This window comes from Oryctolagus cuniculus, chromosome 13 (assembly GCF_051225735.1).
Source record: "Oryctolagus cuniculus isolate XC-2025 breed Fujian yellow rabbit chromosome 13, ASM5122573v1, whole genome shotgun sequence".
NCBI classification, from domain to species: Eukaryota; Metazoa; Chordata; class Mammalia; order Lagomorpha; family Leporidae; genus Oryctolagus; species Oryctolagus cuniculus.
In genome coordinates this window covers 21,579,704-21,602,579 of record NC_142879.1, presented here as the reverse complement: position 1 = coordinate 21,602,579, position 22,876 = coordinate 21,579,704, and the positions used below count along the sequence as shown (strand labels likewise).

General features: G+C 45.1%; 1 protein-coding gene across 15 annotated transcripts in view; it reads right to left on the bottom strand.

Annotated features, from left to right (window-relative positions):
• SRGAP2 (SLIT-ROBO Rho GTPase activating protein 2) overlaps window positions 1–22,876 on the bottom strand; it is a 282,651-nt gene that overhangs the window by 69,789 nt on the left and 189,986 nt on the right. For all 15 annotated transcript variants that reach the window (XM_017347830.3, XM_051821257.2, XM_051821256.2 and 12 more), the window contains 3 exons: window positions 17,511–17,573; window positions 8,439–8,654; window positions 7,677–7,805 (listed from right to left, as the gene is read on the bottom strand). In XM_017347830.3, coding sequence (XP_017203319.2) covers window positions 7,677–7,805; window positions 8,439–8,654; window positions 17,511–17,573 — 408 coding nt within the window. The remainder of the gene's footprint in view (window positions 1–7,676; window positions 7,806–8,438; window positions 8,655–17,510; window positions 17,574–22,876) is intronic.

Here is a 22,876-nt window from a genome sequence, read left to right as displayed (position 1 = left end):
CATCAAACTTAGGTGTACCGATGTAGGATACAGATACCACAGCTGGGGTCTTAACTGTCAGGCCAAATGCCCACCCAAGGGTTCTGATTTTCTAAGGCAAAAAAGAAAATTGTGTGAAAGAGGCCAATTGTATTTTTTTTAAAATCACTGGAGGCAGAGAGGCAAGCAACCTTGGAAAACTATTCCCTATCCCCTCATCCCTGAACCTGTTTGCTAGACTGCAAGATGAACAAATCTGACCAAGCCACGGTTTTCATACTGTAGACTAGAGCCAGTGCTCAAGTTGTCCTTGAGAAAGGCATAAAAGGACTTGGAGCCTCCTACCCCTCCTTCAACCAAGCCAGCTCTGCCATTTTCCTATTTAATATATTGGGATTCTATATATAGAATACAGAAGTCTGGTTTGAAGAAAAGATTATTCTGCTAGAGAAAGTCTGAGAACCCTTGCACTAAATGTAATTCCCGAGGCTCTTTTCAGCAATGACATTCTCTAACTCTATGACAGTATTCTCCACCACCGCAAAAGGACCCAGAAACCCAAATTCCTTGGCCAATCATTATTCTCTTTATTGCCTAAGCAGCTCTGAGGTCTAAAACTTGCAAGCAAAAATCAGAGAAGAAGCCATGGGTAGATAAAGGCCATCTGCCAGACTGTCACTTCACCACATAAGCAAGCATCAGATTAATGTTCCTCCCAGCCTTTCCCTCTCATTGTGATCACACTGGGAGCAGCCACTGCTGGGGAAGAAAAGGCATGTGAATGACACACCTCCTCCTTCCCAGCATCTGACAAGGAGCTCAGCGATGAGCACCTGTCGGGCTGGGCTGTGAATTTAGTGCCAAGAGGCCCTGGCAGGCGCCTGGCTGCAGCAGCAGAACAGCAGTCACAGCTTCACTGGAGGCAGAGGATGGAGAGACATCACATTCAGTCGGGAGGGAAGAGCCAACGGAAGCCAGATAAAAGTGGCTGATTGAGAGGCTGCACGTGCAGGGCCCCTCCTCCACTGGGAGATGCTGCTGGTCTAGGCGAGAGGCCCTTGAAGCCGTCAACCTTCCTGGATAGTTCTGTAGACGCTGATGATGAGCTCTATGCCCTAAAGTCTATGAACACAAGTAGTGCTGCTCAGTGTGTGTAGGGGAACAGGGTAGGAGATTAGGAGGAGCCAGGGTGTCCTTCAGAAATGCTTACAAAGCTCTGGTAATTCCCTCTTCCTCTCCGTTCTCATGACCTCTATCCTAGTTCATACCTTTATCATTTTACACCAGCACCGTCTGCTTCAGTGTCCTAAAATGTGGTGTTTATTATGCCACGCAGTTATTAAAGAGCCTAAAATACTTCTCATTTTTTCCTAATGTAAGCTTTACCTTCCTCGGTTTGGAAATAAAAACTAAAAACTGCTTCTATTCACTAAGTGTGCCTACTGTATGACAGATAGTGTATTAAGTCCTTTATATACAGTCTACATTTTAATCTTCATAACCCCAAAATGGGGCCAGTATTATCTGAATTTCCCAGACTAGGCTCAGTGAAGTTAAATAACTTGAGCAGGTCAAACAGCCAGATCAAACTGTAAGCTGGCTTCCATCTGCCCATCCAACATCATCTCCCTCTGTTTGCTTCTTCAGATCCTTCCACTCTAATCCAATGACGTATTCTCCATTGAGGAGTGCTGGAAAAGCACTGGCTTCAAAGTCAGTTGTATGACCATAAGCAAGCTAGTTAATCCCTCTGAGTCTCAACTATGGATAACACTAGCCTCACAGACTGTCATGAGACCAATAGCAGGCAATACTTTTACATATACCCGGCACCATGTAGACACACTCTTAATGAACATCAATCATCAATACCCCCCAATCCACTAATCTTTGCCCTTCAACTCCCAGCATTTTCTCTCTCTGAAATGTTTCCCACTCCTCACCTATTGGAATTGGGCAAATCTTCAAGGTCGAAATCAAATTTCCAGCCTCTGGGAAACCAGCCATCCCTGCAACCCTGGCCAACACTGACCCTGGCTTCTGCTCAGAACCACATTAATCTGCAGCCTTCATGTGACACAGAGCAGGCTCCTGCCACTTATGACTAGCCATTTTGTCTCATCCCAATGACACAGCAAGCTTCTTGATGGCTTGACCAGTCTCTTATCCTTCTTCTTTTTAAAAGATTTATTTACTTATTTGAAAGGCAGAGGGACAGGGAGAGAGAGAGAGAGAGAGAGAAATCTTCCATCTACTGGTTCACTCCTCAAATGCCCACAATGGTCAGGGCTGGGCCAAGCTGAAGCAAACGGCCGTGAATCTCATCTGGGTCTCCCAGGTGGGTGGCAGGAACCCAAGCACATGGGCCAGCATATACTGCTTCCCAGGTACAATCGCAGAGAGATAGACAGGAGGTAGGTAGCCAGGACTCAAATTGCCATTCCAATATGTGATGCAGGTACCCCAAGTGGCAGCTCAACTCACTGCACCACAAAGTTGGTCCCTTTATCCTTCTTCTTCTTCTTTTTTTTTTTTTTTTTAAGATGTATTTATTATTTACTTGAGAGGCAGAGTTGCAGAGAAAGGGAGATACAGAGAGAGAAGTCTTCCATACGCTAGTTCACTCCCTAGATGACTGCAACGGTCAGAGTTGTACTGTTCCAAAGCTAGGAGCCAGGAGCTTCTTCCAGGTTTCCCATGCAGGCACAGGGGCCCAAGCACTTGGGCCATCTTCTACTGCTTTCCCAGGCCATCAGCAGGGAGTTGGATGGGAAATGGAGCAGCTGGGACTCAAACCGGTGCCCATATGGGATGCTGGCGCCAGAGGCAGATGCTTAATCTACTATGCCACAGCACCGGTGGCCCCTCCCTCCCCCAATCCTTCTTTATATTCCTTACTAATAGGCCTGATTCATAGTAGGCACTTAATATACCTCAGTTGATTGACAGATGCCATGAGTACAGATTCCAGCCTGTCAGGAAATAATCCGCTTAAGTTGAATACTGACCTAAACAAGAAGGTAGATGCCGACACCAAAGCCTCTTGTTTTGGTGATGGCCAAAGGAAAGTAGGGAGCTTTCCTGGGCTGCAGCATTGCCTCAATTTGAGATTGTGCTGCAGCCTCCCTGTACCAATGAACAGGACTCTGACTCACAGCGAGCCCCGTCTTCTCCGTAGCTCCAGCCAACCAGGGAGATTCAGAATGGTGTTTCCAGAAGTTTGGCTGTTTACACAGTTATAGGGGCAGCAGTCAGACACTGAAGCTTTAGAAAGGAGGCACTATTTGGCAAGGTTAGGTAAATGAGATTTGGCTATTTCACCCTATTCCCAGGGTAATCCCAGTGAGTAAAGGCAGCACATCATTTTGCTCATGATGGGGACAAAGCAAATGCTTTCCATGGCTTTTTATGAGTTCTGTGGCCATGCTGGGCTCCCCTGACCACTTCTGGGTTATATAAATGTTTGATGAAAACCATCTCAAGGGAAATCAAATTTTTATAAGAATTTAATGACAGCCCATTCAGATGTGTGATGACTTGAGCTAATAGTTCATTAACCCTTTATTGGCTGGTATCCTTACTCATAGACTCTAGAGAAGCCCTAGAGAAGAAAAATGGGCGTTTCCTAACACCCACTTCAAGTTCACGTGGAGAAGAATAACTGCCCTTAATAAAATTTCCTACCAGGAAAGCTGAGTTCCCTCAGGTCCGACTTGGTGCACATGGTGTCACAAACCCTGTGTGCATGGATAGCACAACATTCCAGCTATGGATGAGGACAATGAATGTTATTCATCCATCCATCTGCTTCTGGGAGAGACAGCCACAGGAGTACAGGGGAGGAAAATTATTCCCTGCAAGCCTACATTGCTTAGACATTATCAAGTGAGCGCAGAATGTCTTTTTGGCCTGAATTCAAGGTTTTCCTGGAGTGTGTCAGACGCCTGACTTTAAATCTTATACTACACTAAAAAAGAAGTCAGGGGCTAGTCTGTGTCAGTATAATGGCATTGACAAAAAATAACTTCTTTTCACTTGTCCTCTGGGCTGTAAGCACACATTGAGCTTCAACACCTCTAAGAAGAAGGCAGGACGGTGTATATAACACAGATGGCAATGAACTGGAACAAGATTCATTCTGTGTCTTAAAGCAAGTTCTGGATCCTGTCAGGATCAGGATGCAAACACACCCAAGCCCTTTGCTTGTGCCTCTTCTTCTTCTTCTTTTTTCAAAGATTTATTTATGTATTTGAAAGGCAGAGCTACAGAGAGGCAGAGAGAGAGAGAGAGAGAGAGAGAGAGCGCGAGCTTCCATCCACTGGTTTACACCCCAGATGGCCACAATGGCCAGAGTTGAGCTGATCAGAAGTCAGGGGCCAGGAGCTTCTTCCAGGTCTACCAAGTGGGTGCAGGGGCCCTAGGAGCTGGGCCTTCTTCCACTGCTTTCCCAGGCCACAGCAGAGAGCTGGATTGGAAGTGGAGCAGCCGGGACTTGAACCGGTGCTTATAAGGGATGCCAGCACTATAGGCGGCGACTTTACCCGCTATGCCACAGCGCTGGCCCCATGCCTGTTCTTTATTCATCACCAAGTGCCCTTTTGGCTCCTGTCATGACATAGACGAGCAAGAAAAAGGAAAAAACTACTGCTATGTGCAAACAACATGGACGAAGCTCAAAAACATCATGTTGGGCAGAAGAAACCAGACACCAAAAAAGCACGGACTCTTTGTGAGGATCTACCATAGGTGAAATTAATAAAAACTAAACAGGGCGTCTTGGGGTGGGGGATTGACGAGATAAGAGGAACTTTCTGAAGTGATGGAAATACATTGTATCTTTCATCTATATCTCGGCAGAGATGTAAGTTACAGGCAGTAAAAATTGTCAAAATTCTTGAAACTGTAACACTTAAGTTACTATAAACCAAAACACTATTAAAAGCACAAAACAAAAAAAAAAAATCGTGGCTCAGGGAATGATCACCTCTATGCTGTTTTGCCTTCAGTGAACATATGATGTGCTTGGTTATATATTAAGCACTGGATTCTGCTAAGGCAAAGTAAATCTTGGTTTCTGCTCTCCAGGAGTTTAGAGCACACTAGCGACCTTCCTCTGTTCTTTTTTCCCCCCAGATCCTGGAAATTTAATTTCAATTCTATTAGCATAAAGTCAACATTTCCTCTGTTCTTATTAGAGTTGCTCTCAAACTTTTTTGACTCTCCACGTACAGTAAGAAATATTCTCCCTTTCCCTCTCCCTCTCTCTCTCTCTCACACACACACACTCATGGACACACAAGCAGGCATATACATATCTAACATAAAAGTTTTACAAAATAAAATGTAACCTCACTTGGGTGATGCACCCTGGTACCTTTTTCCTAGGAGAGACTGGTACACTCATTTAAAAAACAGGTCAGACCCATTAAAGTGATTTCACAGCTTCCTTACTTACTTGTGATCCACGGTTTGAAAAACACTATCCTACCCTGTGAATATCTCTTAGGCAAAAACTATTATGTTCAATTTGGACCCCCAGTGCTGAACACATAGCCATACCCCAAATATTTACTGACACTGATAGAGCAGAACAGCATTCTCGGCTTTTTTATATAAAGACTAATTAATCTGTCCTCACTCCAGGAAAAACAAAAACAAAACGAGCAACAAACACAAGATATAACAAAACACAGCAGCAGAGACCTAAGAGCAGTTTATTACCCCTGCGGTCTGGATGCTACTGCCTTGGCCTGGCTCGTGGTAACCTGGACCCATGCCGTGCTGAGGGTGTTAAGGAGGCTGCAGGCTTCTTCCTTAGGGACACTTAATATCAAGACCTGAAGTTAGGCTCTTAACAGATGTCTTTTTAAAAAATGTGATAAAAATGAGGTACACAATAGATCGCTTCTTCTGCTGATTTTAAAACACCTGTTCACAGCTGATGGAAGGTGTAAGGACTGTAAAGGTTGTGTTGGATACAACAGCAGCCCTCTCTTCCCTTTAGGTCAGTATATGGGTGAAAGAGGTGAGAAAGTTTGCCAAATGGGGTAACAGGGGGTAAGAGGACAGACTGGTAGAAGAGGTATGGCAGACTGCAGAGTCTGATTTTTTTTTTTTCAAATGCAACATAAATAGCAGACACTGAACATAAGAAAGGATTGATTCTCTTCATCATGCTGGGAACAGAGCTCTGTCCCAACAGTGAGGAGCTGTTCCTCTGAGGAAGAGAAAGAATCTTGTTTAGGGCTTTGACCTCCATTGAAGACAGTGTTCGATTGGCATCAACAAGCAGAGAAGACAAAGAGGTGCCTGAAGAGAGACCAGGGCTCCACTTACCCAGTGAGATAATGACACCCAGGGCATTAAGAGGCTGAAGCCTACTGAACCAAAAACCCTGGGCTGACGGGAGATGGAACCTGTATCTTAGAAAAGTTTCCCAAAGAACTCTGACATCAGGTCAGCAATGATCTAGTCCAGTTCTTTAGTGTGCTGGGCTTGGGATGGGATGAGAGGAATTGTAGAGGTGGGAGGGCTGAGAAATACAGCAGAATTCCGGAACAGCTCAGCGAGGAGCCGAGAGGACCCAGCTAGTGAATCTCAGATCAGAACCCCACACAATGCTGTGAAGTATGGCAGGTGTGCTAGTGGGGAAGCCAAGGCAGGCAAGTGTGTGGTCTGGGCTGAGGCTGGCAAAGCCCAGCTGCTGCCACTGAGCACCTGAGGCAAAACCAGGCCTCTGGAGGACACTGGCTGGGATACACTTGAAGCCCTGGATGCTGGGAGGCTGATGCTAAGTGACTGGGCTCCAGACTCCTCACTTTGATCACAAGAGGGAGAAGGGAGAAAGGGTATATTCACATATCTTGATTTAGGATTGGCTCAGGAGCTGGGCCAGTCTGCAGTCTGCGGTGAGAGGGATTACAAGACTCCACTATAAAGTTTGAGAGGAAGCAGCAGGAAAAACCAAGCCTGATCCATAAAGTCAAAGACCAAAAGCTTATTCCTTGTGCCTGCCTCATGCAAAACACCTGTGCCTGTTAATGTGCTTCTCTTAATCATCTTTGTACTACATAGCAACAAGAATGGGCCAGATGTCAGGGACATTTGGAAACCTTCCTCACAGGACCCCCGGTGTAACCCTGAGCAGGGGAGTCTCTTAGTGCTCTGGACCCCTGGTTTCCTTATCTATAAATTAGAAATAGCGATGCTTATCCATAAGGGTGATATGACAATCCACTGTGAGAATACTGAGAAACATGAGGTATGGCATTCTACCTCTTCAGCTTTGCCACTCACTTCTACGTACAAGTGCTGAGCTAAGAGAGTATTTCCTGGCAGACAAGGGCAATGTGGGTATGAGCCTGAGTTTGGTAATCAGACCTGGTGGCCAATTCTGCCTCTTTCACTTACTTGCTGACTCTGGGCAAGCATCTAACCTCTCTGAATGCTGACCTGTAAGACAATAAGGTCTTCTGCCAGGATTGTGGTGAGGACCGAACGAGATCAAGTACAAAGTACTTTGCTTTATATTGAGTATAAAGTACTCAGTACATGGCAAACCCCTAATGGATTGTGCTGAGTATTTATAATTGTTCTCAGAATGCCCCAGAAGCCTGAACAACCCAACGGGGGACATCTGACCAGGATTCTGAAATGGGAGACAAGGGACTCTCAGGCCCCCAGCTTTAAGCACTTACATCAATAAGGTCGGACAGGTCGTGGATGTAGTACTTGAAGACAGATGCATTGGTGGCTTCCAAAGCCAGTAAGTACTCATTCCGGGCTTTAATGGCCTTCAGCTTATTCTCTGTGTACTTGGCTTGGCGCTGAAAATGAAAAAGTTCAGTTTTACTAGTTTTTTTTTTTTTTTTTAAACTGGAGACTGTTCTCTAAAAGATGAAAAGTATAGTACATTCAAGAACCACAATTGTGCTGCTACTCCCTATGCGCGTCTGCCTTAAATTGGGTTCTAATTCTGTTTAATGAGATTCAAGGGCACAATGTAGATCAATTCAGGAAAGGTTAATGAGGCTCCCTACTTCAGATGTGTGCCCCACTTTGATTCTATCTTCAAATACCATTCTCCATCCTTGCACCACCACCCTGAAGTAGGTGCCACTACCTCTGGCCCGGAAAACCTGACATCTGAAACCAAGCCCCCAGTCTACAGTCTTCCCCTACTCCCCAAAGCAACAGGATATTTACCTCTTTCGAAAATGTGACTACTGCTTCCTGATGACCTGCCTGAGGTTAAAAACGTGCACCCTATGTGCCCCTGTTCACCCAGTACCTAGGATCCTTGCAGGGCAGATAGTAAGGGCCCACTTTCGGTCACTAGCTACTAAAAGAACCCAAAGCTTTGTTCAAATTGCTCTTCATGGCACCTTCTGGGGAGTCCTATCAGCCCTGCCTTCCAGAATGTCCCTCCTCAGTCCCCAAAGTTGCCTGTGCACACATACCTTCTCCTTCATCTTCTCAATCTTCTTCACGGAGCTCCTCCGGACATGCTTCTCCTCGATGCGGACATTGGCAGTGGAGTCAGGGGAGCGTGGGGTCTGCCGGTCCTCCTGCTTCACTGATTTACCAATTTGCTTCTCCTCCTGCTTCTCCGCCTCCTTCAGTTTGCTCTGAGCACTGATGCTGTCGGCATTGTACATGTGATACGTCTTCATGACCTGCAAGACACCCCCCGCCCCCACCCCGGAGATCAAGCCAATGGGCTTAGTGCTTGGCTTTACAGACAGTCTCAGCTGGACCTTGTCCTCATGAAGCAATATCTTCACACCCCTAAGGGGCAAATCCACAAGTATTTGGTTCAGTAAATATACACTAAAGACCAAGGTACAAGAAAGCAGTATTTGATTTGAGCCACACTGTCTCCTTATTGAAATGACTTCCTGTCTGCCCATCATGTATTATTTAATCTATCATCATTTGTAATCATTCTCATATTGGCCAAGTGATTTCTGCTGCTTAGCTGGCCTTGCGAAACCGAGTAGACTGAAAACGACACTGTTTTCAGACCCCAAAGGCAAACCCTTCCTGGTTAGGAATCCCAAATACAGCAGTAAAGCCTGCGGAGAGACCTATACTTTTGTACCTTTCAGGTAGAAAATGGTAAGAGGAAAAGGCTCCAAAAGACACTTCTAGATCAGATACCTTCTTTCACAACAGCAGTAATAATGATGGCTCTTGTTTACTGAGCACTTAGTGTATGCGTGGCTTTGTGCCGAGTACCATGCATCTATTTTTCTCATTTCATCCTTGGCAAACCTATGATCTAGATAACAAAAACCTGCACGATTCAGGTTAAGAGCCTGAGAAGGAATAAAATCCATAACAAGTGTAACTGGATTTGCCACAGGAAGGAAGTAATATAAAAAGGAGAGGGATGCAATTTTCAAATTTTCCACTGAAGCAACTGTCTAGGAATCCAATCTCGTTTCTTAATGAGGAGGCCAGGAAGCCTGGAACTCAAGCTTGTTTCCAACCCTCCCAAACATACTACTTCTAGCCACATGGTGCCTGCTCTACCCTGCTGGAGTGTTCTGTTTCCACACAGGGAGCCTCCAGCTTCTATTCCGGAATTAAAAATGCTTGATAACTAACCAAGCAATCTGGAGTGCTGAAATTTTGATGCCTTGAGGTTTCTCTGAGAAGGAGAATGAGAAAGTGTACAAGTTGGGGTGAATGTGTGTATGTACATGGGGGTGCTGAACAACAGAGGACACAAAGGTACAATATTCATATTAATATCTTCCATGAGGGCAGGCTGTGTATCAGAGGCTTTCTGTACATCACCTCAGTTAATCCTCACAGTCGCTCTCTGAAAGACATGTTAGTATTTACCAATTCTAAAGATGAGGAACCACGGTTCAAGGAGATTAGCTACTGCATCCATGGTCACACAAGTAGTAAATGGCAGAATCAGGATCCAAACCCAAGTCTGTTAAACTCCAAAGTCCACATTCTTAGTTGCTAAGCAACAGGGACTTTTTTTGCATAAGACTGAATCTGAATTAGTGGGGAGGAAAGATTAAGTACAGTCAGGAGAGTTTTGAAAAGAGAAACTACTTTCATTCATGGACTCGAGTTAGAGCAGGGCCTCTGCTGGAGGCTGTTTTCGCTGCCAGGGGATAGCTGGCAATGTCTGGAACTATTTTTGATTGTCACAACTTGGGATTTGCTATGGGTCTCTACTGAACAGGGGTTAGGGATGCTGCTAAATACCCTATGCTCCCCCACCCCCAGCCAAGAATCTTCTGGCCCAAAATGTCGACATTGCTGAGGTTGAGAAAACCTGCGTTGGAGGGACTTTGTTGATATATTAAATCCCCTAGGATCAACTGGCAACGGAGAGAGGAGTAAGAAACATCAGGAGACTGACAAAAGCAAGTACAGTGGAGCCTGCATTCTATCTCATTTTGGATGCAGAGTGTTTTAAATCAGTTTCACCTTACTCTGAACCTGACACCATTTCCCCTAAGATCTACCCCGCTTATACTCCACATATTCTCCATACAGGAGAAGCTGTATTTAACAGCCAATGGCATGAAAAAGCCTTAATTAGTAATTCAAATAGACCTCAAGCTTTCCAGGTTGACAAAGAAGTGAGAAAGAGGCATCTGTTATTTCAGCTGAAGAAAGGTCGATAGGAGGCTCCTTTTTATTTTTTGCACCTGAATTTGAAAAGGGACTTGAAAGGTTGCAGAATTAGTTACAAAAGTGAAAGTGGTTTTTAAGAAAGTGATTTTCTGCTTCATGAAGGTATACAACAAGTAGAAGAAACACTATGAATGAACATGAGAGACAAAAAAGAACTCAAAGAATACTGCCAGTACGGCAATAAAAAAGAAAAAAAATCAACAACTTATATCATCCCTTAATCATAAGGAATTCTCATGAAAGGAGAGTAAAATAATACTTTGATCATGAAATTATAGATTCCTTAGGTCAGGCACCACTTCTTTTGTGCTGAATTCTCTACAGTTGAAACTGTCACACACACACAGGGGTGGTTTTAAAATCAATGTGACTGCATAAACAACTCAATGGCACTACATCTCTCCGCAAGGAACTGCAGGAGAAGCACTAATCACTTCTCCCTCCCGACTCAAGGGGAAAATGGAAGACACAGGCTGAAGCTTGAATAAGTGATGCCAAAACAACTGGCAATACAGGGAAGTCGAGATAGAGTTAGAGAAATATACAAGGGTACGTCAAAAAGTTCATAGAAAACGGAATTAAAAGATACAGTAATTTAGGTGCAAACACATGCTTAGTTTTGTCACAATATTTATTTTCCAACAACTTTTTGAGGACCCCCTCATATAAAGTGAAGCAAATACAAATGAGAAGACAAGACTCAGAAGTCTCAGTTCTACAAAGAGGCTTTACTTTATTTTGAAAAACTAAATACTGAATTCTTGTGTTTAGTTCTACTCCCTCCCTAAACCACACTAAGATAATAGAAAAGTTATTATTATTTTTATATGTACACTGAGGAAAAAAGAATGGAATCAGAGGCTGAAAAGCAGGTAAGCCAAGTGTTAACTGCCCTATGGAATCCTAAACCAAAAGTAGGGACAACCAAAAGGCAAACAGACTTACATCCCAGAGACCCAAAGACCCCAGAGAAACTGGTGACAGAGGAATAAAGGCAGAGCCTTAAAAAACAAGGAAACTATGGAAAGCCTAGAAACAGACCCTCCAATCTCATCCCCCACCTCCGTAAAGACTTGAGGCTTAATCTCTTTCTTATACAGCGTCCACGGATTGGAAGACACCAGGTTCAGCTGAAGAAAAGGGTACTGAACTCAAAACAGGGGGGTCAACTGAAAATTCTACACTGAATGTTGAGATGGCCCAGGGCTCTAAGAGCTCAGTTCCCAGACACAAGTGGGAAATTAAAACTGCCTTCTTGGCAATCAAACCATCCAAGATAGAAGCAATACCAACGTCAGAGCTTCCCCAAGGACCCAGTCCAGTCAGTTCACCCTGACTACTGAAGCTCGCAGCTGACATGGAACTTTTTAGCGTTTCACTGTAGAATGTGAGCAGGCAGCTGAGGATTATCCTTTAAGGAAAATACCTAATAAGAAAGACCAAACAAGCACTGTAGAGGAAACAGAAGCATACAGAGAGAAGAAAATTCCAAAAACAATCCAGCAATACTAGTCCCAGAGAGCTCAATGGGAAATGAAAAGATAATGCATCATGAAACAACAGAAAAAGGAACACATAGAGAACAATGAAAGAGTTCTTAGCAATTAAGATCCAATTCACAAGCCTCTTCAAGCAGCCTGACTTCGTGGCCCACTTCTGTGTAGACATGTAAAATAATTTTGTGTTTAAAGACTGATTTAAGGGCCAGCACTGTGGTGCAGCAGGTTAAGCTGGTACCTGCAGTACCAGCATCCAATATGGGCACCAGTTCAAGTCCCAGCTACTTCACTTCCAATCCCACTCCCTGCAAGTGCACCTGGGTAAGATGATTAGGGGAAGATGGTCCAAGTCCCTGGGTCCCTGCACCCACGCGGGACCAGAAGAAGCTCCTGGCTCCTGACTGCAGCCTTGACCAGCACGGTTTGTTGTGGCCATTTGGGGAGTGAACCAGCAGATGGAAGATCTCTGTCCCTCTCTCTGTGTAACTCTTTCAAATAAATAAATAAATCTTTGAAAAAAAATCCTCAAATGGCTGCAACGACTAGGTCTGGGCCAGGCTAAAGCCAGGAGCCAGGAGCTTCTTCTGGTCTCCCACATGGGTGGCAGGGCCCAAGCACTTGGGCCAACTTCTGCTGCCTTCCCAGGAGCATTAGCAAGAATCTGGATCATAGAGCAACCGGGACTTGAACTGGCACTCCCTGATATGGGATGCTGGCATCACAAGTGGCGGGTTAACCCACTGGTCCCTGTAAAAGAATTCTTATCACCTCATTTTTTTTTTTTTTAACTTGCTGCCTTACTTTTTCTATCTCTCCCTGATAAAACTAAATGCCTTGAGTTATAGACATCTCTTATTTGTCTTTGCATCCCTGGTGCCTAGTGCTGGGGTGAAAGAGACAAGAAGAGCTGGGGGACTACTAGCCACCAGTATAAACAGCAGTCTGAGGTAGCTCTTCAAGCAAACAGCTGCTGCACCAAGTCAAGAGAATATATGAGGGCACTTCAAAAAGTTTGTGGAAAATGGAATGAAAAGCTGAGTTTATTTTGATGCCAAAAAACTGAAATCCATGCATGATTTTTTATACTACACATACGCCATGACCTTTTAGAAAACCTCTCCTATATTCAGGGTGGAGAACAGAAGCATTAAAACTTCTAGGGCAATGACAGTCCCAGCAGAACCCCACACCTCTACTTTCTTTCTCAATTCCAGGGCTCCCTTGACCTCATACTGATCTGATTCATGTGGTTTCCACAAACACTCCTTTCTGTGGGACTTGGGCTTTTCCAAACACAGTTTCTAAATACAACCGAGGCAGAGAATCCCAGAGTTCTTTGGGGGAGTACTGTGCTCTGGCTTCAAAAACATTCCTGGAGCATCAGTCAGAAAATGAAAACCACTTATGCTGTGGCTTACAAACCGGTCGGCTCATTATGAAGGAAAATACGAGGAAAAGAACGCTCACTAGGGTTGCTCTCTGATGAGCAGCTGTGGGAAGCAGCCCCTGGCACAGAATGCCACATCAGGGAAATCAAAGGCCCTCAACAGGGGGAGAGGCAGAGGGGCAGCTGGCCACTTATGGTGGGATTCTGGGCCTCTTGCCCAAAGGTATCTTTGTTTGGGAACACCTGGGCCCTGTCCCCTTGGATCATCAAGGTTCAAAAGTACTTAAATTATCAACTCTTGGGTAATACTGGTCCTCCAAAAAGTACTCATGGGCATGAGGAGCAGATGCAAGATAAGAAAGGCACTGAAAACTTTATCCTTGGCTTCCTTTTTCCAGTGTTCATAAATAATTTATATTGCCTACAAGGTTGCTGAAAGAAGAGGCCCTTCCCTTTCTTTTTTTTTTTACAGGCAGAGTGGACAGTGAGAGAGAGAGAGAGACAGAGAGAAAGGTCTTCCTTTTGAGGTTGGTTCACCCTCCAATGGCCACCACGGCTGGCGCACCGCGCTGATTTGAAGCCAGGAGCCAGAGGAAAGCAAAGGTACAGGAGCCAGGTGCTTATCCTGGTCTCCCAGATAGGGTGCAGGGCCCAAGCACTTGGGCCATCCTCCACTGCACTCCCTGGCCACAGCAGAGAGCTGGCCTGGAAGAGGGGCAACCGGGACAGAATCCGGCGCCTCGACCGGGACTAAAACCCGGTATGCCGGCGCCGCAAGGCGGAGGATTAGCCTATTGAGCTGCGGCGCCGGCTCCCTGCCTTTCTGAAGAGCAAATAAGGGCAAAGCTCCCACAAGAAGCTCTCCTTTGTCCTCATCTTAACCCCTCTGAGAGACAGTAGTCTCCCAATGCAGTAAGTAGCCTCGCAAAGCTGGCACACAGCAGTCCCAACTTCTTACTTGATGAATCCAGTAACCCATGAAGGCTGATCAAACCTGCTGTTTGACCCAGGACTTTCCTAGTTTTGGCACTGAAAGTCTTATCTCCTAGGCAAACCAGGACAGTTAGTCACCCTCATCCCCGTGGTGTCTTCCTCAGACCAGTCCTGAGTTCACTGGAGGGTGAAATGAACTTGCAATTCTATTCTCTGAACTTTCTAGGCTTATGGAAGCTACAAACTCACTCCACTCTTAAGTATAGTCTGATATTTCAAGAAGTCTCCAACCACCCTACCCCTTGGATATATAGATCTGAGTACATGGAAAGTATGGAGGTATCAGGGACACAGAGGTTTGGGGTATCCCCCCAGGTTCATATAGCTAGTGCTTAAGACAGGTTAGAATCTAGGTTGCCTGGGGCCGGTGCTGAGGTGGAGCAGGTAAAGCCACCGCCTGCAGTGCCGGCATCCCATATGGATACTGGTTCAAGTCCTGCTGCTTCTCTTCTGATCCAGCTCTCTGCTATGGCCTGGGAAAGCAATAGAAGATGGCCCAAGGACCTGCACCCGTGTGGGAGACCCAGAAGAAGCTCCTGGCTCCTGGTTTCGGATTGGTGCAGCTCCGTACATTGCAGCCAACTGGGGAGTGAACCAGCGGATGCAAGACCTTTCTCTCTCTCTCTGCCTCTCCTTCTCTCTCTGCGTAACTAATGACTTTCATAAAAATAAATAAATCTTTAAAAAAAAGGAATCTAGGTTGCCTAATTCAGGAGACTCTGGTCTGGATCAGGGTTTTTCAGTCTCAGTACTGTTGCCATTCTGGGCCAGATAATTGCTGGTAGTGAGGGGTGATCCTGTGCATCGCAGGGTTTTAGCAGCATCCTGGCCTTTATTTTCCAGATGCAAATGGCATCCTCTCATTCTTCCAGATTAACAACCAAAAATGTCTGCAGACACTGAGAAATACCTTGGAGAAAAAAAAATCACGTGGTTTGAGAATCATTGTAGCAGACTGTTCTGCCTTCTCTAGAACTTTCTGGAGTTCTCTCTCTCTCTCTTTTTTTCCCATGTTCTTCTAGATGAAAACATCAAATTTTTATTCTGACCCTGGACAGACGGTAAGAGTGCACCAGTTCACCTCATGGCAGAGGACACCACACTCAGTCAATTCTCAGTTTGAACAACGGTGGGAAGACATCATGCTTTGTGTTCACTGTGGCCTTGCCATACTGGTAACAGGGCTGCCAACACTGAACTGCCTGGAGACTGCAGCCATTGGTACTGGCCCAGCCCTCTCAGACCACAGCAGCAAGTTCCAGGGTTTCTTCCTCACTCCAACACAGCTTACGCCCTCTCACTCATTTCTTAAGTGATAGTGTATGAAAACATCTAGGACTTTGGGTAAAAGCTAACAGATTCCAGACACTATTTTTCCTTTCTGTGTTGAGTCCCACTACAGAAGTGGCACGCTGGACTTGAGTAGGTCTGAGGTTTGCTGACTGTCCAACCTACTCCTCCCCAGAAACAGCCACAAATAGCAGAGGCCCAACATGCTTATGGGGAAATAAAAGGATTCATATAATGACATGTGTCATTTTCTATCTTAGTCAATTCTCTGCCAGGAGAAAGGAAAATAGCTCTTCATGGTGCCTAGAAGATGCTCTAAAAATAAATAGAAGTAAAATATTAAAAAGACAAGGTTCAAAAACTCATCCAGTCTGAAAATGGTTCACACTGACATGCTTCTATTTTTAAAAAGCCTTAACTTCATTTGAGAGAAACGAAAACTTGGGAGCTGAACCAAAGAGTACCATCTATCAACTTGACGTCAGTAGAAGAGTCACAGAGTAGAAATTCAAAACAAACTGAGCATCACTGGAGACCAGGCAGTTGAATATTCTACCCTATTTACTTGCCTAACAGTTGCCAAGACACAACAGCCACGCCTAGGCCTCTGGATCAAAAACATGGAATTCTCTGACCCCAAATGCCTGTGAGGCATGTCACCACTGCCTGTTCTTCCTGTGAATAAAATGAAACAAAGCACAGAAGGTGGGAGGGAAAGGGAAGGGAAAGGAAGGGAAGGAAAGAAAGGAGGAAGAAGGGAGGAAGTAAGGCAGGGAGGTGAGGAGGAGGAAGCAGGCAGGCAGGAAAGGAATAAACAAGTAAACACAGGAAATCAATTTCACCTCCAAACAGGATGGGCCAACCCCGGAGAATGACACAGAGGGCTGGCGCAGACCTGGAGAACAAGTCCCTAAAAGGCATTAGCTGTACAGTTGACGTATATCCTGCATGGCAGCAGGAATTTCATTGGTGAGCCTATGTGTCAGTGCATGTTTGTTTTAATTGCAATTAGCAAAACATGCTTGGGAGAAACCACCACCACCACCTCTCGGTGCATGTGAAACACGCATCAGCCACAGGCCTCATGTGAATGAGGAGCCAGGCCGTGCAGAGCAGTGTGTTTTCTTCTCCAAGCCTGCAGCCTGCCTTTTTAACTGAGGCTTGGCCTTTAAAAAACCCAGGAAGCTAGTGCAAAGCTCGCTGTGCCTGAACCGGTCCCTCACATTAGGGGCACTTAGGACTCCACTTCACTCTTGTGGTCAAACCGGTAGGTCAACCTAAGATTGCATGCAAAACATCGAACAATAAATCCTTTCCAACAGGTACATGTTAATAGTGCAATGCAGTTCATATTCCTTGCCATTAGTTTGGGGCCCCTCATTTATTGCCAAAGGGGTCAGTTGGGCTGGTGACCTCGGCCTTGACTGATCTCTAACAATTATGCCCCAAATGAAGCCAGGGTCAATTTGCTTAGCTGAGAAGTGGTCTTATTTTGAGAAAGTATTTTTTTTTTTTTTTGGCTCACTTAGTTTTGAAAGAAGAGTTTGAAAAAAGAGATGGGTGGGGTCACCCCCAGTGGGGATCATGCACTGTCCTCAACCTCAGCTCAGCTCTGTTGCTGACGTGACTGTGGCTCAAGTTGCCAAATGCTGCTTCCCTCCTGCTTGTTCCAAAGCCAAGCCACCCATGTGATTTACCGAGTAGAGCTCGTTCAGGACCTTCATCAAATCATCCTGGAGTTGCTGGCCAACTTCTTTACTCTGCAAGGAAAAAGGAATGAAGGTTAATTGGGAAACAGAAGGAGGGAGGAGCGGGCAACAAAGGCAAGAGCAGCCCGGGCTCTACAAATAACACAGACTCAATTAAGGCCCATTATTTAACCCAGCAAATCAGATAACCACTGCGATCAGACCCAATTATGGTCAGATTACTCAAAGAGTTTTAATAAAATGAAATGTGCCCTTTCTATAGCCTAGGAAAGGCAATCGTGTGGAGGGAAAATGGGTTGTAGTCTTTGATTTTTCAATTGGTCCCCAAAGAGCAGGCCTGAAAACCACATCCTACCTAGCAACTGTTGTTAGGTGGAATAGGCTTTCTCAGATAGTTGTAATCAAACACTCCAGAAGACTGCCAAGGAAAGTAAGAGGTATAATAGGATGTGATGGGGAAAAAATATATAAACATCCAAGAACTTCAAAGCCTCTAAATAAGAAACTCCAAGCAAGAAGGAACTACATTTCTTATTCGATGTTTATTCCAACCTCTCCAGGCAGTGGTATCTTAATAATGATTGCTTGTGAGATTAGCTAATGTTACTTGATCTGATAAAATATGTGAAGGGGTCTCCAACTGGCTAATCCCCCAGTAGTAGTGGCTCTCAGGGTCTTTGCTGCTGCTGCCCCAGGCTGGCATCTAACTACACAGAACAGTAGAAGCAGAGAAAGAGGAAGCAGGAAGGAAATAACACATCTTCTACACGGAGTCCTACATGCCAAGCCCAAGAGGGCAGGGGATAAAGCCGGTTGGCATCCCTGGGTCACTGAGAGAGGACGCTCTTGTTTTATCTTTCGCCAGCTCCTTCTAGTTCTCTACTACTAAAAATCCATACACCAGCTACGCAGAGCCCAGCTCCCGGGCAGAGAATGGAAGAGGGCTTTCGTGTCAGAAGCACAATCATTTCAGATCTTTTTTTTTTTTTTTTTTTTTAAAGCTGCATATAGCTTGCCCTTAAAAATATTTTTTCTGGTTACAAAAGTAATACTTATTTATAGTATTAAATAAGGAAGCCATAGAAAGCCTCAAAAAAGAAAACAAAAGTAACCTTTAATTCCCACCACTAAGAGATCATCCCCAGTATATTTTGTCATGTATTTTGTTAATTTCTGCTCTCATTATTAATTTTTATGAAATTGGGATTGCATTGTTAGTAGTGTTTTGTGGTTTATTCATTGAAACATATGTTGTGACCATTTTCCACATGGTATTATCCTTCTATAACAGTATAACACATTTTACCAATACACCTCCTATTCTTGGACATTTACTTTGTTTCCAAATTTTTCTGATTAAAAAGTGCTACATTCAACAATCTTAAACACAATCTATGCTCCCATCTTTCATTATTTTCTCTTAGTGGTGATGTTGCTGGACCAAAGACTTTTCATTTACATTATCCAACTGCCCCCGAGAAAAACTGTGCCAATTAAAAATACCGCCAGCAGCATATAAAGATGCTTATTTTACCCTTCCTAGGTCTTGACAATTTGATGTGTATCCTGTCATCATAATATGCAGTTCCTCGATTTTTAGTGCACCTGAACATTTTTAAAACCTTGCCAGGCACTGTACCACAGTCTTTTTAAAAATATGCATCACAGTGCTACGTGATTATATAATCCTTTGGACAATCTGGGTCTCTGTTTTCCTTTCCATAAAATTAAAGTCTTCAGCTAAAACACTCCTCCAGTCTTGCCAACCCTTGCATTCTATGATTCCATGTGCTCCTTTGCCTGGCTCCTTGAGTGCGTGTCAGATGAAAGCATCCTTTCAGTGTATGGATGGTGGGCTGCACATCACAGCCCAGAAGATAATGAGCAAGTTCTCCTCAGGGACCCAGACGCACTACAAAACGTCGGCTTCAGGGCACCTTCTCGCTGTCTCTCACGCAGTGGCCTCCACCACGGGACGAGGCCACAGCGGGGAATGCCGCTCATCTGCAATCTCCCGCACCAGCCACTCCTTCCACTGTGAGGAAGGCCGAATTCCACCGAAGTAGCAGAGGCCCAAGGAGGTGAAGCAAGGCAAAATGACTCACCACCACCCCAGTCAGCAACAGGGTGAGGAAGTGACCGCGAGTATCACTTCCCACCGCCCTGCCCTCCAGCCTCCCGTCTTCTCTTACCACCTCCTTGTGTGTAAACGGCAGAGGTTAAAGGAGAAGGCTGTTCCTCTACCCTGTTGCTTACCCAGGACTTAAATCACTTAGCCCCAGTGTGTGAGGAGGAGGGGAGGAGAGAGGGAAAACGTAAGCAATAAAACAGCAATTCAGCCCAGGCAGATGTTTCCTTTCCCCACACTGATTAGTTGGGAGGACCACTCAACTATGACCCCTGTTTATTTGAACAGGCTGTTGAAGGGATTTGACTTGCCGCTTGGTGTGGCTGAGGGCTGGGCTGGGAATATGTGTAGCTAGAGCAATTAAAATGTATGAGAGAGCCCCCAGCAACTCTGACACAAGGACGGGGAGGACAGAAAATTTTGTCAGTGTCTCTCCTGCCACAGCCACAGATGATAAACAGTGTCACTGGTTCTCTATTTCAGAACCTTCACTATGTGCCTTTGGGGGAGAGCTCAGCCCCAGCATGGCTTCCTGCTGGCTACCGCAGGGGGATGGACAGGGCTGGGAAGCTGCAAAGTGGCCCCACCCAAAGACAAGAGGGACATTTATTCCCAGGAACAACAAAACCTGATGCGGCCCAGGACTTGACAATGAAGACCGGAGAGCCCTTCCGTTCCCTACAAAAAAGCAAGGGGTTTCTAGGCAGGGAAGCAAAAGGATTTACAGAGCAGCCTTTGTGCACAAATATACAGCCTACATCTCTTTTCTTTAACATTTCTTGGAAGAGAATGAGTCATCTAAACATTGCAGGAAACCAAATAGAAGTCGGGGAAAATATTACTTTGGGCAAAGTTTTTCTCTTAAATGTTTGCATAGTAATCTTTGCCTGGAAAAAAAAGATCCCTAAATTTAGATTAGAGATGTGGCACAGTTAACAAGGCTAGTTCTGTGGGGTAGGAAGTGCAATGGCCTGCACAGGCCTGGATCTTTTATTTTGAAACTCACCACAACCATTCGGCCAGAGTGTGTTTCCGGGGACCCCACTCTGCCTGATGCCAAGGCGGGGCTGATCATAAGAAATGGGAGTGCAATAGCTCCTCCCTGATGTGCACTTACAAAATACATAGAGAATCTTCCTTTTCCAACAGATAGCAGCACCAGACAACAGAACTGAAACACACAGCGTTATGTCCCCAAGACATAATGTTCAAAACCCTCCTTGCTCACTGAAAGGATAGAGCAGCAAAAATGTATGGAAACGCTAGGCTACGTGGTCTGGGCTAGCTTGTCCACTCAACTTTGGATCTTCCTAATTATATTTGCTGGTTTTATCCATTAGCTTTCCCAAAGAACATCCATTTTGAAGGGCTTTAAAGCAGTGTTCATCAGGGAGATTACCTACTACCTGATTTTCTAGTTATTCACATCAGCATTACTGTGCTTTCCAAGTGGGAGGTGAGGAATGGGGGGGGGCTGTTGTTTATTGGCTATCTGGACAACAAAGCTGTATTATTTGACAAGCACAAAATTACCCCTATTTTTATGAAAGAAGGAAAGAAAAAAAAAAAAAGAGGAAGGCACGTCTCTGCTATGTGGTGAGAGCTAATTTCATCCCCTCCCCAAAGCTGAGCCTGTCAGCAGGTAGAAACAGTTGGGTCATTTTGTTCTCTGCCATTCAGCCTGTGTCAGCAGTTTTCCAAAAAGGATCCAATTTTCAAGGGCATATATCTCATTCACCAGTGCTGGCATCCCCTCCCAGCTCAACGATACTTCAGAGACCAACTGTTGAAAAAAAAAAATGGCAGTTTACAATTGAATTTAGGTTTATGGATTTCAGAGGAAAGGGACTTGAACCTTATATTAAGCTCTGGCAGCAGGAGAAGCGCTACCAGACAGAGTGACAATTTCAGGAGCACTGGCTCACCACTTCAAAGACTCCAGGTTTCATGAGCTAGGGCTTGGGAGGAGACGCTCTTGGAGGGGAGGATAGGGCTAAAAGCACCAGGGCCTAGGAGATGGTGGGCACTGTATCTGGGCTTTCCCCCATCCCAACTCAGTGCACCAAAATAGGGGGTGCAGTTCATTGTCAAGGATGGAGAGGTTCAGAGGGGGTGATTCCCATAGGTCAAAGGTCAGGAATGATTTCGGATTTCTCCTGAACCACTACTTGCATTTATGCAAACAAGGTTCTTTCTGTTCAATATAGAACACCCTTGGATGGCTCTAGGAAGGGGGAGCTCCGGTGAGGACATTATGGTCCATGGAGGCCAACATCATATAAAGTACAATATGCTGAACTGTATACAAAGAGAGGTAAGCTGGGAGCTACCACAAGGCTTTTTTTTTTTTTTTTTTTTTTTTTTTTTTGACAGGCAGAGTAGACAGTGAGAGAGAGAGAGAGAGAGAAAGGTCTTCCTTTTGCTGTTGGTTCACCCTCCAATGGCTGCCACGGCCGGCGCGCTGAGGCCAGTGCACCGCGCTGATCTGAAGCCAGGAGCCAGGTGTTTATCCTGGTCTCCCACAGGGTGCAGGGCCCAAGCACTTGGGCCATCCTCCACTGCACTCCCGGGCCACAGCAGAGAGCTGGCCTGGAAGGGGGACAACTGGGACAGAATCCGGCGCCCTGACCGGGACTAGAACCCGGTGTGTCGGCGCCGCTAGGTGGAGGATTAGCCTATTGAGCCACGGTGACAGCCACCACCAGGCTTTTACCCTCTGAAGAGTAGATCAGGATGTTTAAAAAAAACCAAATTTTTATTGCAACCCAGTGTAGGATGTGCCTACAGTAAAAGTACTTACATGGAATGCAACGCCACTGCCTTCCCAGTGGAAGGCATGCAATCTGATATTTCTTATTCTTTTCTATTTTTCATTTGGTCATAACTCACTAAAATTATTTTGTTACTCATTAATGAGTCAGTATACACACGTCTTAAAAGAACGGGGTACGTACAAAAGAATTTAATTTGAATTAACGAAGAAAATAATGGCTTTCAGACTGTAGCCCACCAACCAGGACAGGAGCGAAACAACTTGCCTCTTGAGGTAACTGATCAGGGGCTCTAAAGCAGGTTCAATTACTGGATTCTGGCAAGAGAGGAAATGGCTAGATTACAGGGGATGAGCAGTGAAAAGCCCACTGGCAAGTATTTATGGAATATCTATTATTTGTCAGATACTTGTGGATTGAATACAAAACAGACAGCTTAAAAGTTAAGAATCCGC